At 34.5% G+C, this 17,084-nt stretch overlaps 2 protein-coding genes across 2 annotated transcripts; both read right to left on the bottom strand.

Annotated features, from left to right (window-relative positions):
* Window positions 1-103: 103 nt before the first annotated feature.
* On the bottom strand, window positions 104-5,177 carry LOC128240133 (uncharacterized). Its single transcript, XM_052956653.1, has 6 exons — window positions 4,766-5,177; window positions 3,658-3,773; window positions 2,786-2,891; window positions 2,236-2,403; window positions 1,403-1,570; window positions 104-838 (listed from the first exon to the last, which is right to left on the bottom strand). Exons 1-6 carry the CDS (start codon window positions 5,064-5,066, stop codon window positions 228-230), a joined length of 1,470 nt encoding a protein of 489 aa, XP_052812613.1. The 5' UTR covers window positions 5,067-5,177; the 3' UTR covers window positions 104-227.
* Window positions 5,178-8,948: 3,771 nt separating this feature from the next.
* On the bottom strand, window positions 8,949-13,677 carry LOC128241552 (uncharacterized). Its single transcript, XM_052958559.1, has 3 exons — window positions 12,307-13,677; window positions 10,205-10,369; window positions 8,949-9,639 (listed from the first exon to the last, which is right to left on the bottom strand). Exons 2-3 carry the CDS (start codon window positions 10,221-10,223, stop codon window positions 9,002-9,004), a joined length of 657 nt encoding a protein of 218 aa, XP_052814519.1. The 5' UTR covers window positions 10,224-10,369; window positions 12,307-13,677; the 3' UTR covers window positions 8,949-9,001.
* Window positions 13,678-17,084: the final 3,407 nt, after the last annotated feature.

Here is a 17,084-nt window from a genome sequence, read left to right as displayed (position 1 = left end):
AGTGACGGTTTAACGTAAAACATCTTACAGTGGCCTTCTTATTTCGAGATTTACATGTACGTATATATCCCGTCAGGAAATAAATCATTTAAGAATAACAGCATTGGTTTAAAACTTTATTTCTCTTATGTCGATTTATATGGGAATTTCATAATCGTCGTAATATTGCACAAACTTTTATTGCAATTACAACACAATAACAAAATTAACTATAACACTTAAATAAATCAGTTGCTATTTTTGGGACGTTTTTCTTGAACAACCGATACACCGCCTTCATGTTCCCTTCGTTTATTTGTTTTCAAAGAAATTGAGTCTTTTGTAGGAAAACCTTTTTCAGACTCCGTGAAACTAGAAGTTTCTTCAGTCTTGAATTGTTCACCATTTTGATTCGAAATTTGACACAGATTTTCTTTCGAGAAAGTTAGGGCTTCCGAAAATGTCTGGGCTTTCGAGAAAGTCTGGGCTTCCAAAAATGTCTGGGCTTGATACAATGTCTGGGCTTGTGAAACTGTCTTGGCCTGTTGCAACGCCATATTTTTCTTTTGCTGTGCCATTAATAACATACAATTGGCTGCTGAGTCCAAGCATGTATCTGGAGTCATCCTGTCTGACTTTACATCATTGTTCTGAATGGCCTCTGGACTGACAGTGAACGAAAATGGAATGATATCCTTATCTTCTATATTTGTTATACCAGTGATATTTTTCATGTCTATATTTGATACATCTGCGGAGTTTTCCGTCGTTATATTTGCCTGATCTTGATTTGGACTTGATGGCCACGAGTCAATTTCTGTCTTGATTTCTGTTTTCACAACCACCATGTTGGCAAAACCTGAAAATGAAAGCAGATACATGAATCAGATGTTCATTGTTTCTTCCTTTTTTTAATCATACTACTAAGTAAGTAAATCATTTTCAAGCATCTTTGATGCAGATCCCCTCCCCCTATTTCTTAAATAGTTGAGCTAAAACTATAACGTTGTTGCCAAATATAAAACAATGAGAACAAAAGGCCCTCATAGGCCATTGAGGCATATGACTTCTTTTGGTAATATACTGAACTAACATTCAAATTGGAAGCAATGGGAAAGAACTACTACGATAAAACACAACTCTGTGTTCAAAGTTGTCTCCCTTATATTATTTTTCCAAGACTGAAGGGCTGCAGCATTTCAATGGCCTTAATCCAGTCATGCATGGGTGGATCTGGCTGGTTTAAGAAAGAAACAGGGCTCTCATGGATATCTAACTACCATATAAGTTTGATTGAGATACAATCAAACCTAAAGACTGTATCGCGTTCCTAAACAATTGTTTACGGAAACATGTATGTAACGTACTCCGCAATGGCATAAACAAACATTTCACATCAAGACAATATAATAAAATGTTAGACCTCCACAACCACTGTTCATTCTGTCCGATGTATTGCTTGATGTCTTTTCTAGCGCTATTTCTGGAGTGTCAAGTGAACTGTTCGCAGCACGCAGACTTGCACTTGATGATGTTCCAGCGTAATTTTCTGTCTCACCTTCGGATTTCACGACCACTGTGTTATCAAAACCTGAAATAGGACATACATTCATTAGAGGAATGCATATTGGTTAAAGGAATGTACATTTTATTATGTATATTCGCGAAATGAACAGACTGGGAAGAGAAATTAACATAGTTTAAGGAACATACAAAGATTACAGAAATGAAATTATATAAGAGAAATGGACCTAGATTGGAGGAACATATGTAAATTAGAGAAATGTACATAGATTGGAGAAATTTACATAGATAAAAGAAGCATACATAGATTAGATAAATGTTAATAGATTAGAGAAATGTACATAGATTGGAGAAATTTACATAGATAAGAGAAGCATACATAGATTAGATAAATGTAAATAGATTAGAGAAATGTACATAGATTAGAGAAATATAGTTACATAGATCGGGAAAATGAACAAAGATTAGAGAAATGTACATAGATAAAAGAAGTGTACATAGATTAGTGGAGCATACATAGATTTGAGAAATGTAAATAAAATAGAGAAACATACAGAGATAAGAGAAATTTAAATAAATTAGAGAAACATACATAGATTACAGACATGAACAAAGATTAAAGAAACATAAATAGATCAGAGAAATGTTAATAGTTAAGATTAAGAGGAATACACACTTATGACCATAGTCTATGGCATAGAGCTCCATAGACAACACAATAAAATGTCAGACCTTCACAACCACTGTTCATTCTGTCCGCTGTGTTGCTTGATGAATTTTCTTGTGCCATTTTTGGAAAGACAAGAGATTTGTCTGCAACAGGCAGACTTGCACTTGATGATGTTCCAGCATAATTTTCTGTCTCAGCTTCCGATTTCACGACTACTGTATTGTGGACATCTAAAATAATATAAAGGAAGAGGATTTATACATAGATAAGAGAAATATACATAGATTAGAGAATTAGAGTTATGCTACACATATGCAGTGTAATTGTGAGCATGAAATGCACTGCCACCGTAATACATAGAATAATTGAAAATTAATTAGAAGTTGCTCATTTAAATTATACTTTGCTTCAAAATTATGTTTAAATAAAAAAAATATATCATAAAAACACATTTGATCATCTTTCAATCATTATTCATTTCAAATTATCTTCCATGTAGGTGATTGCTGTTCTCCTTTCTTTTCAAGCAAACATTATGCTTTTGAAAATATTTAAGTAAAAATCATCATTAAAACTATGGTATAACAGAACACTAAATGTTAGACCACATACCATTACATGTAATGAATGTCCAGCCTCGGTATTTGAACATTTCTTGTATTGCCATCTCCTGTTCCAAGGTCACATGCACAGTGAGAGAGTAGGTTCCCTGAATGCTCTGAAAGGAGTTTCAGCAAACCTGTGAAAATCAATGATCATCAATATAAAATATCAAAGCCAATTATTAATTTATTATACCACACATGACTTTGCTTTTATAAAAGTACCTATAGTCATTTGAAATTGAAGTCATTTTGAAATGTCTCATATGATATTTTTAACCTCACCTGAAGTCTAAAATTGTACTTCAATGAAGTTCATGCTTTATCAAGTGCCTGGACACAAAAGGCGCTCATAAAATATATAATAGTTGATAATCCTTATTAGTAGACCCTAAGTGTTTCACAGATGATAATGGAGTATATTAGTATACAAACTATGCATTGATTTTGACATTGAATGCCTGTTTTTATTAATTTAAAAGACCTATAAAGCTGCTTTCTCAGAGATTGATCATTTTGACTCCTTTTATTATATTTTTTGTCTGTGAATGAGCCAATTTTTGAGTATATGTCTGGAAACCAATGACAAGACTGCTGACAACAGAGCAGATTGCAATTTAACATATGTATCTAAGTTTGAAAATTGATGTTTTATGGCTGAGCTTTACAGCGGTTTTACCAAACATTTGAGATTTGTTCTAATATGACTGAATTGAAGGCATATATCAGCAGATTCTGAGACAACTTTTTTAAAAAGTGTCTAAACGGACAATCTGTGCGACTCACTGTGCAGCTTTAAACCATACTTTATAGCATTAAATTTAAGAAAATAGCTGAATATTGTATTGGCAGTCTGAGAATATAAAAGCTGAAGCTTCTAACCTCTGCATTGTCATCACTTGATTGAACACATGCCTGATTTGCAATATCCGTTTTCACATTTTGTATCTGCTTAGGTGAACTTGGCTCTTCAATCGGAACTGCGCAAGGTTCAACAGCTAAATAAAAGACATAACTGAGATATAACTACAATGCATAGACATAATTGTATGATTACAAGAGAAGTTGTACCAACATTAACTTGCACCACTACGAAGTCAGACAAGTCACCCCATATACAGAGAAGTCGGCTCACATAAGGAGAAGAACTGTTAAATACTTTAATAAATAAGGAAAATATTTCACAGTAAATCTAATTTTATATCCATTACTGAAACAAATGAAACAAATTCGCGAAAATGCAACACTCGTCCACGCATTATAATCATACACTCCTTAAACACTTTTTAAGGTATTAATTGCTTTAATAAATATTAATTGGATGCCTATTTTACTTCATTTCTCAAATTATTTATTATTTTGCTCTTTCATGCATGTAATATTAAATATTTAAAATATGTATATTCATTATGTTTATAACTGTGACAAATATGCTTAAGTTAAATAAGCATTCTGTTCTGTTCTGTTCTGTCAACAGTTTCCCTCAATTATGTAACTATGCGAAAAGGTTTTCTTTTGTGTTCCCGCCGATTTACACCTCACACCTTGATCACATCTTATATATATATAGAGGACTTCTCTGTATATGGGGCGACTTGGAAGTGGTTCAAGTTTGTGCTGGTACGACTTCTCATGTTATTAATTGTATAAGAACACAAGAGCATAAGAAGCTTTATATATAAATACCATCACTACTCCATTTTACTCATTTAACCAAGGGGCATAACTTAATCAGCATTTTAGGCAGAGCTATGGGTACCTGTTTGTTTGTTTTTTTCTTCTATTTTATTTAAAATGTGTTTTTAGAGGATAGTCCAATTGAAAGATGATGCAGTCAGATTTGAGGCCAGTATATTATATTTACTATCATCTATTATTAAACATTAATATAGACTATATTATATTATAGTATAATATAGTATTGTAATCTGTTAATCTTGACAGACTTGTAAGCTATTCTCGACATTGTAAGACGAAACAGCAGCCTTACCCGATTTCAATGCATAATGGCGTAAAGCTGACTTAACTCCCGGCAGATCTCGCAATGACCGTACCAACGAATCTTTTTGGATTATACATTTGCTGATTTTTTGTACTATTTCTTTATCAAAATTTTTCAATTTTTCTACAAGCCAGAAACAACGAACACATACAATGTCAATATCTGACTCTCCAACCCCTATTGTTGACATAACAGTGGAGAGCTCAGAATCTTTCTTTTTACGAATATTACGGTAACTTTTCTTATTTATAGGGAGAATACACATTGTGCATAACCGTGCACCACCCATTATGTTCGTCGGATAACAGTGCAGTCCTTTACAGTTAAATAATATCAGTGTATTGTAACTGAATGTTACTTTTTGGAAGTCTCCTATTTTTGCAATAACATGGGCGCAGCCATTTTGGAAATATCACAAAGCCGGTATCCGGGTCTCGGTAATAAACACCCGTGCAGATGTATCTAAACCGGGGCCCGGGTCCCGGTAATAGTTGCACCGACACAGTTTCATTCATTTTCAATAGAAAGATGGGCCTTTATAGGGATAACTCAATTCCAAACCTTTTTTTGGAAAATATTAATCTTTCGGTACATAATCATATTGCTGAGTAACGTGTTTGTTTAAATTATAGTGTCACCTCCCTCAATTCTAAGAGACACCCGCTTGATTTATGAGACAGCTTGATGGACATCTTAAATATCGATTGCTATCCCATATGCCGAGCGCCTGGTAAGTATATGTCTTACCGAATCAAAATAAAACAAACAAAAATGTGACTTTAAATGAGAATTTGAGGTGTCAAGACCAATTGACGATTAATCAAACTACATGTATATTTCTTGAAGACAAACATTTTAACCATGATCATGGTAAAAAAAGTATACATAAACAAAAAGGTGCATAAAACAGAATGCTACCTTATGAGACGATAGTTGAACACTATAAATATTTTAGGACCCACCAGTCATTTAATATTTGTGCGTTTTCAGCTATTAAATACACGGATAAATCTCGTATCAGTAATTAATATTTTCCAAAAAAATACATGATTTAGTTTATAGTAGTTAAAGGTTTATCACTCAAAATCTATGTTTGTTATACATGTGTATGTATTGATTTTAAATAAGTCTCACTTTAAATTCGGCTGAGTTGTGTTACCACTCGACGCTACAAGAATATGGTAATCATTAAAACGTATGGTAGAATATGTGAACTCTAGAGAAGTTTTGATCAGTTTTTGTCATTTGGCCTACTTTTTTTCTCAATATCGACTTTATTGACGTTTTTTTAAAAAAAATGACCAAGTTTCATGAGTACACGGTTTGTATGTGGCCCCTAGATTATAAGTATCTATCATGTGTTTCCGGTACGGATAGAAAAATCCGATCCGAGGGCACGTGCGTAAGCCGGTAACGATGCTTACCGAGTTACCGGCCACGCAGCGTGCCCGAGGGTCGGATTTTTCAATCCGGACCGGAAAAACATGATTGATGAATTTTCTTGCATATATCTAAATTTATCAATTTGTGGAAAAAATGACGAAATTTTGTACAATTACACCAAAAAGCGCGTGCGACGTTGTTTACTGACGTCATAAGCGGAGTAATTTTAAATAACTAAAAATAGCGTATTATACGATTATTTATTTTCAATTTTAATTAAAAGTCTTGCAAACAAATATATCTGATTGCGCTTTATTGAAATGGGATAATAGTTTTCATAAACCAAACGAGAATATGAAATAAGAAGTGGCGCGTTGTTGCGCGGGACTCATCTTACTTGGAGGTGTAAGATGAGTTTTTCTCCCACCTCAGATAAGTAGATCCAATAATTTAAACATGCTAGATATTCTTATCTTGCCCACGGGCAAAGATAAAATGCCCATATGGAACTCTTTTTTAGTAGTCAACACAATGTAATTACCTCCCTTGTTGAAGACTGTCGTCAGTAGCATCAAGGAAATCTTGTCTTATGGTAATATTTAGAACGCTAATTAATTATTTCTCGCTTCAAATGTGACCATAAAACAGTTTTCACGCACCATTCAAGAAATAATGTTTCATTCTCCTTAGAACTATTAAAAGATCGATCAGAATATTAAGATTAACTGGATCACTGCGCGTATATCCATGACAACCACGTGCTGTCGCATAACCATACGCAATTATTTTCACTAAGCACAAAAGAGTTCCAGCAAAAAAAATACATTTTTACTTAATTTTGTTTAACTGAGGTGGGAGAAAAAGCATCTACCATAGCCGCTCGTGTAAGATAGGTTCATCCCGACCCTCGCGCAGGGTGTTTTGCGGAAACCTCGTTTCCGCAAAACACCCTACGCTCGGGTCGGAATGAACCTATCTTACACTCTCGGCCATGGAAGATACTTATATTCCAGCACCGGTCACATGACCGGAAACACACGTCCGGTATGCAAGAATGATTTTTCCTCGACCATTTGCTCTTGAAAGTGAGCGTTTTGTTCCGATATGACACATTTTAAAAAAGACAAAAATGACAAAGTTTTATTAATATTAGGAAGATATGTTGCCGCTAGTTTTTATTTCGAACATTTGATATAATGACTTTCCTTTTGATCGAACATGACCCATATTCAACACTTATAACGTACACAGGCGTACATACAAACGTGGCATATGAAGTGTTTGGGATCTCGTTCTGTTGAAACTGTTGACCTAGTGGCCTCTTTTAAAACGGAAATTACCTATAATTAACCTTAAGCTGAAATTTGTAGAAGCGAACATTGCGACCAAGTTTTATGAACATGGAGTGTAAGTCATGGCCTCTAGAGGGCTATTTTTGCCATTCGTTTGCTTAAACTCGCAATAAAGCGAGGCCCCCGCAGCAGGGGAAATACATGTAACTATATGGCTTCATGGTTTGTCTTCTTCAAAGCTCTTGTTCATGTTACGTTAACTCTAAACATATATCTACTGCCTTTGGCTCTAAACTATTGCATTGATCTTGAATGTACACGTTCCGCACATTGTCTTAGTATGGTGAACATTTGTGCCAAATTATTTCAAATCCTTCCAATGTTTGAAGGGTTTTGGAGAGGTATGGCGCTGTCGCCACTAACAATAATAACAGTGCTTTGCCTTTTCGAAAAGGTTTTTCTCGTTTAAACTATGTTAGGAAGCGGTCTGCCGGCCAGGTGGTCGAAGTTTATATCGCCATATATTCATTGCGTTAGCATTTGACAAGGTGACCTACTTTTTGACCCGACGTTCTCCAGGAGCAAACTTGACCTAGATTTCATAGAAATGCACATTCTAACCAAGATTCATGAAGATCCGACAGATAGAGGGGTACTGGTAACTGGTACAGGACAAAAAGTGACGGTTTAACGCAAAACATATTACAGTGGCTTTCTTGATCTAAGCAAGATTTGAAATTTACATGTGGTACTCCGTCGGGAGTTTAAGAGACCAAGTCCTGCGATTATAAGTATCTTCCATGGCCGAGAGTGTAAGATAGGTTCATCCCGACCCGAGCGAAGGGTGTTTTGCGGAACCGAGGTTTACCGAGCGGCTATGGTAGATGCTTTTTTCTCCTACCTCAGTTAAACAAAATTGTGATAAAATGTATTTTTTGCTGGAACTCTTTTGTGCGTAGTGAAAATAAATGCGTATGGATCTTTGATAATTCGTGGTTCTCATGGGTATGCTCGCAGTGATTTGGATTATGTTACTAGTCAAATCGGTCTTTAAATAGTTCGCAGGAAAGTGGAGCATTATGTCCTGAAATATGCGTGAAAATTATTTTATGGTGACATTTGAAGCCAGAAATAGTTAATTAGCATTGTAAATATTGCCACAAGACAAGGTTTCTATGATGCTACAGACGACTTTCTTCAACAAGGGAGGTAATTACAATGTGGTGACCATTAAAAAGGAGTTCCATACGGGCATTTTATCTTCGCCCGTGGGCAAGATAAGAATTTCTAGCATGGTAAAATTTACTGAGGTGGGAGAAAAATGTATCCGAAAAATTTCAAAAATCAAGTGTTTGAACTATGCACCAGAAAATTATCGACGTGTTATACAATAAATGCTGAGAAATAAATAAATGGCGGTAAGAATTGGTTAATAACTGTTTTTTTCTGCTGTCGATTAATATGTAAATTTCATAATCATCATAATATTGCAAAAACTTTTATTGCAATCACAATACAATCACACAATAAACAATAACAATAACATCAATCAGTCGCTATTTTTGAGACGCTTTTCTTGTACAACTGATACACCGCCTTCATGTTCTCTTCGTTTATTTTTTCTCAAAGAAATTGAGTCTTTTGAAGGAGAAACTTTTTCAGACCCTATATGACTTGAGGTTTCTTCCATCTTAAATTGATCACCATTTTGATTAGAAATTTGACACAGATTTGCATTCGAAAATGTCTGGGCTTGCGAAAATGGCTTGGCTTCTGAAAATGGCTGGGCTTGCGAATATGTCTGGGCTTGCGAATATGTCTGGACTTGCGAGAATGTCTGGGCTGGGGAGAATGTCTGGGCGTGTTGCAACGCCGTATATCTATTTTTCTGTGCCATTAATAACATGCAATTGGCTGCTGAGTCAGAGCATGTATCTGGAGTCATCCTGTCTGACTTTACATCATTGTTCTGAATGTCCTCTGGACTGACAGTGAACGAAAATGGAATGATATCCTTCGTGTCTTCTATATTGGCTATACATGTACCAGTGATATTTTTCATGTCTTTAGTTGATACATCAGCGGAGTTTTCCGTCGCTATATTTGCCTGATATTGATTTTGACTTGATGGCCACGAGTCAATTTCTGTCTTGATTTCCGTTTTCGCAACCACCATGTTGGAAAAATCTGAAAAATAAAGCAGTTAAATAAATCAAATGTTCCTTTTTTCTTCCTTTTTATTAAATCACACTAAATTATTCATTTTCAAGCATCTTTGATGCAGACTGCTCCCCCCCATTATTCTTTGAATAGTTGAGCTAAAACTAATACGTTGTTGCCAAATATAAAAAGCCCTCAGGCCCTCGATGCTTGTTTCCGACCAGCATGACCATGATGACGTATTTTTGTAATATACTGAACTTGCTTACATTCAAGTGGAAGCAATGGAAAAGAACTACTACAATTATATACAACACTCTGTCCAAAGTTGACTCCCTTAGATAAAATTATTTTGCAAGCCCAAAGGGCTGCAGCATTTCAAGGGTCATCACCCAGTCATACATGGGCGAATCTGGCTGGATAAAGAAAGAAACAGAGCTCTTATGGATATTTAACTACTGCATCAGTTTGATTAAGATAAAATCACATCTGAAGACTGTATCACGTTCACAAGCAATTGTTTACGGACGACTTCATGCCATGGCATAAACAAACACTTTACCTCAAAAGACAAAACAATAAAACGTTAGACCTTTACAGCCACTGTTCATCCTGTCCGCTGTTTGGCCTGATGAATTTTCCGGCGGTGTTTTTGGAAAGTCAAGTGAACTGTCCGTACCACGGAAACTTGCACTTGATGTACCAGCGTAATTTTCTGGGTCAACCTCGGATTTCACAACCACTGTGTTGTCTAAATCTGAAATAAGATAGAGAAAATCAGAAGTGATTCTAGATTAGAGGAACCTACCCAGATTAGAGGAATGTATGGTACATTGATTAAAGGAATGTACATATTCTGTTTATTCTAGAAATGAACAGACTGGTTCACAGATTAGAGGAACATACATACCGGGTAGATCAGAGAAATGAAAAAAATATTAGAGAAATGTACATAGTTTAGAGGAATGTACATGTATGTAGTATGTACAATCTAGAAATGAACAGGCTGCTAAGAGAAATGAACTTAGTCTGAAGAACATACATAGATTATAGAAGAAATGTACATAGATAGAGAAATTAACAAAGATTGGAGAAATTTACATAGATTACTAAGATTAGAGCAATGCACATAAACTAGAGGAACATACATAGATCAGAGAAATGTACATAGATTAGAGGAACTTACACAAATTAGAGAAATGTACATAGATCAGAGAACTGTATATAGATTAGAGAATTGTACATAGATTATCATTAGAGAAATGTACATAAATTAGAGAAATGTACATATACAAGAGAACTGTACATAGATTAGAGAAATGAACATAGACAAGAGAAATGTATATAAATTAGAGAAATGAACATAGATTAGATAAATGTACATAGATAAGAGAAATGTACTTAATTTAGATAAATGTACATAGATAAGAGAAATGTTCATAATTTAGATAAATGTACATAGATTAGAGAAATGTACATAGATTAGAGAAATGTACATTAGTTAGAGAAACGTAAATAGATAAGAGAAATGTACATAAATGAGAGAAATGTACATAGATAACATTAAGAGAAATAAACACATGGACCATAGACCTACATAATGAAATGTCAGACCTTCACAACCTTTGTTTATTTTGTAGGCTGTTTGGCTTAATGAATTTTCTGGCTGTATTGTTGGAAAGTCAAGTGGACTGTTCACATCACCCAGACTTCCACTTGATGTCCCAGGGTTATTTTCAGTCTCAACTTCAGATTTCACAACCAAAGTTGTGTTATTTCAGATATAGAAGAGATAATACGAGGAATGTTCATAGATTAGAGGAGTGTATATTGATTTAAAGACTGTATGTATTACATGTAGATTTGAGAAATGAACACACTGTTAGGAAAAATGAACAAAGTTTGAGGATCATGTACATTATAACATAGATAAGAGAAACAGACCTAGACTAAAGAAATTGACCTAGATTAGAGAGAAATACCTAGACTGTCACCAAGTTTCAAACTAGCCAATGATTTTATCAAGGAATACATTCTGATTAAGTTTTATAAATATTAGACCACATATAATGTATCTAGTGTGTTCCAACGATTTCATAAGATTTGACATAGTGAGCTACATTTACAAGTGGTCGAAATATTATTAATAGCAACAATCTGACCAAGTTTCAACTTCATCTGACCTAACCGTAGCATGATATGGTTCCAGACATAAAAAATATGTGACAGTTGGACGGAACAGTGGAAGGACAATACCAAAAGAATACCCCCCCCCCCCCCAATTTTATGTAGGGGACATTCTGACCAAGTTTGAATATCATCTGAGTTAGAAAAAAGTGATGGATGGACGGACTGATGGAGGGATAACACCAAACAATTATCCCCCTCCCAAAATCTTTGCCTCAGCAGATAATTAACTATGAATAAATATTGATAAAAAATGAAATATGTTTTAATCATATTTTTTTGTTAACTTTAAAATAATTGTTACAATTATGTTAAAATATAAAAAACATATGATAAAAACACATTATCTTTTCATTCAATAAATACTTATATTCATTTTTCACTTCAATAGGATAGAAAGTTGTTCTTTTTCATCAAGCAAAAATATTATGATTTTGGTACTACCGGTATTTTAGCAATTATCAAAAAAAAATGGATGAACAGAACACTAAATGTTAGACCACATACCATTTCATGTAATGAATGTCCAGCCTCTGTATTTGAACATTTCTTGTATTGCCATCTCCTGTTCCAAGTTCACATGCACAGTGAGAGAGTAGATTCCCTGAATGCTCTGAAAGGAGTTTCAGCAAATCTGTGAAAATCAAAGATCATCATTCAATATAAAATGTATGTGACAAAACCTATCATTATACCTCAATAAAATTTATAAAATTACCTATATATATATAGTCATTATTAGTTATTCCATAATGTTTCCAGTGATAATTTTTAATAATACCCTCGTCTAAATTTTATCAAGCGCCTGGATGCAATAGTCGCTGATAAAATATAGTTGAATATCCTTATTAGAAGACGCTAAGCGTTTCACAGATTTAAGTAAACAATATTTGTTTGGTACAGTAGAAGCTCACTAAACCGGACAAAGTCCAGACTGGGCAAAATTTCCGGTTTAGTGAGGATTCCAGTTTAGTGAGGATTTGATGTACGGAGTAAGTTTACTCAAAATATTAACTGAGTTAACCTTTAAAGGGAAGTTAAAATAGGAATAAAATGAAAAAGGTGATGAACATAATTAAACATTAACACAAAACACATACACATTCATGCAAGTAAATACACACTCAAACAGGATTATATCGAAGATACTTAGATATCATGTATACACTGCAAATTAGAAGTTAGATTTACAGACTTAAAAAGTTTGAAAGTTGCCTTTCCAAGTTTCTCTCATGTTTGTCTTTTTAATGATGTATCGGTGCATACAACCACCAGTTTTGTTTACGTGTATAAAATAAGTTAACAAAATTCGTTTATTAAATTACATTAACTTCTGGTATATGAGCGTTTGGTAAAGACAGCGTAGGTAGATGAGAGAGTATGAGAATGGAATTAGAAAAGTTTTATAATTATTGTCGCGATACTCGGAGTACGAGGGTTCAAAACCCAGGCGTGCTGAAGAAATAGCCACGCAAAGTATAATTATAAGACATAAACAAAACACGTCTGTGATGTCCAAAATCTAATATACGAGTGCTTAAATACAAATACAGCATGTAAGACATAAAATGAATACAGAATGAAATATAAATGGAATTTACCTGAAGAAATAGCCACGCAAAGTATAATTATAAGACATAAACAAAACACGTCTGTGATGTCCAAAATCTAATATACGAGTGCGCGGATTCCTCGTGCACGAGTGAAAGGTTAAGGTTAACGGATATAGAAAAATAAAGTGAAATTGAAAGTGAACGAATAATGAAGACCAGACTGAAAGTGAAAGTGAGTGACAGGGGTTAAGTTCTACTATTACTATGATGAATAATATTAGACACATATAGACAAACAAACAATGACAAACACATAAACAAATGACCCTGCGACATTATAAAGAAATAGAGTCAAAATAGTTTGAGAAGGGTGGTCACTTGGTAAGACGGTGTGAAGGTCCGAAGTAGATCTGAGGCTACACTTTACTGGAAGCGTTTTGTTGAGGCAACATATATACATGGCCATGGTGGAAAACATGCTTGTTGACACTGATGGTAGGTGTTTATTTTTCCTTTAAACAAAGAAGTTAAACGCAGAGTATTAATATTGTTCAGGGTGGTTTATATATTATCAAACAAAACCTTTCTATGGTTGGCATACATTTGGAAGTTAAAGTTTTAGTTTTTTTTTTCTCATCACATAGTGTAAATATGTGTTTGAGGTCAATAGCATGAATAATATAAAGTTTCAAATAAAGACATGTAGAAGAACAATACTAAATATTAACCAGGCTGTATGATTTAATATTTATTAAATACAAATTACATGTAAGAGCTGCGTAGATATTGAGAAACTTATTAAGGAACAGTGTGTATTTTTAACAATCAAAATAGTCTAGACATTGTTGACTAAGGGTTGCCAGTTTGGTTTACAAAATTTTTACATAGACAAATCTGCTTTTTTAGGTTTAGAGAATCGTTTTCACTCATTACTATACTTTTGGGGAAGTTATTGTATTAATATTATCAGTGTTTACTTAAGGTAAGTGTCTTATCCTTTCATTAACAAAATATGGGCAACGCAAAAAATATTGATACAAACAAGTGATTAATATCCTCAATTTCCCCACATATACACATTGTACTTTTCACGATATTTTAGGAAAAGGTGTTCAAGGACCTACAGTACATTTTAAGACGAGTTTGTTGAATACTGTCTACCCTAAACGCGATATAGTAGGCCATAACTACTACTCGACTATTGTAGTACCAATCCAGATTGCCAAGTCGTTATAACATTGTGTTGCAGAAAAAGTTTAAAAACGTGTTTGTGAATAATACATTTAGAAATTTACTTAAAACACTCAACAAGGACATAAGTCTATATATACATGTACTAGCATCACGAGGGTTATTATTTTTTTCAAACAGGCATGCGCGAGTTTCCACTGTCTTTGAATTTTCCTACACTCCAAGGAAATATGATGAGAGTTGTTAAGGGAGCAGAATTTCTAATGAGACTTCTTCAATATCATTAATTAAATCCCACCCACAAGCTTTATACTTTTTGTCGAGCCATCTTGCGGTGTGCGAGACAAAATTGTCACAATGGCGGTTCGGTCTATGTGCGTGTGTCCGTCCGTCCGGAATAAACCTTGATCGGCCTGCATCTTGACCATGTATTACAAGATTTTCAAAACCACTTAACATGAAGGTTTATCATGATGAGGTGGCGTGTTGCGCACAAGACCAAGGTCCGTACCTCAAAGGTCAAGGTCACAATAAGAGGTCCGAGTTTGAAATGATCTTTTTCCGGGCTGCGTCTTGACTATGCATTGCAGAATTTTCAAAACAACAACAACATGCATTGAAGTCTCATCATGATGAGGCGTATCGCGCACAATACCCAGATCTATACCTCAATGGTCAAGGTCACTCCTAAAGGCTAAAGGTCAAATTGAGTACTGTTGATAAGACTGGGCTGGACTGACCTTGTCCGGGCTATATCTTGACTATTCATTATAGTATTTTTAAAAAAAATAACCTTGCCACACTATGATGAGGCGGCGTGTCTTGCGCAATACCTACTACTTTACCTCTAGATCGAGGTCACAATTAGAGGTCAAAAGTTGAAACGAGTACTCCTATTAGGACTGTACCTTGTCCGGGCCGCCTCTTAACTAAGCACTACAAAATTTCTAAGAAACTTGACTTGAATGCCTATGACGAATAATTGGCGTGTCACATGCAAGTCCCAGGTCTGTACCTCAAATGTCAAGGTCACTTTTAGAGGTACAATGTCTAAATGAGTACTGTAGATAGGATTGGTTTGGACTAGACAATGATGAGGCGAAGTGTCGCAGGTTTGACATATGGTTTAACTATGAGTTATTCTGTTGCAATTGCATGGAAGAGCATTTTAATATCTGTGTCAAAGGCTCTTTCGACGGGCTCGACATGACGCTATTTGGCGTCTAGTCTAGTTAAGGATTCGAAGGACATCTGCCACGCGGCAACAGAATACTCCACCTCAGAACAATAACAAATCCAAATTACTCAATACAAGCGCTGATTTCTTGTACATGTAAATATCATGGGATATACATGTACCTCGAGCAATAATAAATTTGCTAGAAAATCTGCAAAATCTATCAATGTTTTTGGATGGAGACAACTCTTATAAATTATATAGGTCATGTTAACAACGAACACTTTATTTCCTAGAAGTTTTATTTTTTTCAATATGTATCACATAGTTTACAATATTTCTGCAAGTTTAAAAACTATTTAATCCCTTCTCATACATACATAGATACATGTACACACAATGTAAATGTTCAACCATATATCAGTCATATTTTGTACACCCACTATCTGACATACTGCAATTATACACAGGAAGTGTGAAGAGTGATGTCTTATACTTTTATACACAGGGTTCACAGGTCTCTCGTAAGGGGGCGACTTGGGCGAAGTTGTCACCTAAAATTTCCAGATTTTGCCCATTTGTAACATCAAATTGATATTGACTTTGCCAACAACTTTTAACAAATTGTAACTGTTAAGTAAAGTAACTGTTTCTTATGATATGGTCAAGGTTACTGTGATATAAGTAGCATGTGTACTATATCATTGTTTATATATCGATATAGCTATTTATAACTATTTAAGCAAGGGGTATATTTCCTAGTCACATGATAACCCCGGACAAACAAATGCACGTGGACATCAATTCAATATACATGTACATGTTTTCTTTTGAAAAAGTAGTTAATTATCGAGGCTGATTTTAATCAGAATTAGCCTCATGTCAATTAATGCATCAACTTAAAAGACAAGTCACTCTTCAATATGGAACTGTACAACTATTCTATATATAGCCCATTGCCTCAGAAACATAGGCTTATCAGCTATTCTTGTTTGATATGTGAAAAGGCCTTTTTGGCAAAAAAATAGGCAATATGTACAATTACTGTATTCAGAAAAGACTTATGGTGACATTTCAACCACATCACATTCTTTAAGTCATGAAGTAGTGAAATTATGAAGTTCAAACCATAAAAACATGAGATTGAAATTATAAATTCCTGAATTTCTGAAGGTAAACTCATAACTGTTGAAATCATGAATTTGTGAAGTTGAAATTATAAAATAATGAATTCATAAACATGAAATAGTGAGAAAGTTAAGTTGAAAATTCATTCAGGATCTTTCCAATATCACTGTGTTTTGATTTTACTAGCAATCAATAACAGAATGCTGATAATATACCAACAAGTAGCTTGTGAACTC

This window comes from Mya arenaria, chromosome 7 (genome assembly GCF_026914265.1).
Source record: "Mya arenaria isolate MELC-2E11 chromosome 7, ASM2691426v1".
NCBI classification, from domain to species: Eukaryota; Metazoa; Mollusca; class Bivalvia; order Myida; family Myidae; genus Mya; species Mya arenaria.
This window is presented reverse-complemented; position numbering and strand designations above follow the sequence as displayed.

Bases quoted from the DNA above. Each gene is read 5' to 3' on its own strand.
- LOC128240133 (XM_052956653.1), bottom strand. From the start codon at position 5,066: ATGGGTGGTGCACGGTTATGCACAATGTGTATTCTCCCTATAAATAAG. The intron at 2,892-3,657 runs GTTAGAAGCTTC...AACTCCTTTCAG, and splicing joins CAAGTGATGACAATGCAGAG to AGCATTCAGGGAACCTACTC. The intron at 1,571-2,235 runs GTCTGACATTTT...GTCCTATTTCAG, and splicing joins AATGAACAGTGGTTGTGAAG to GTTTTGATAACACAGTGGTC.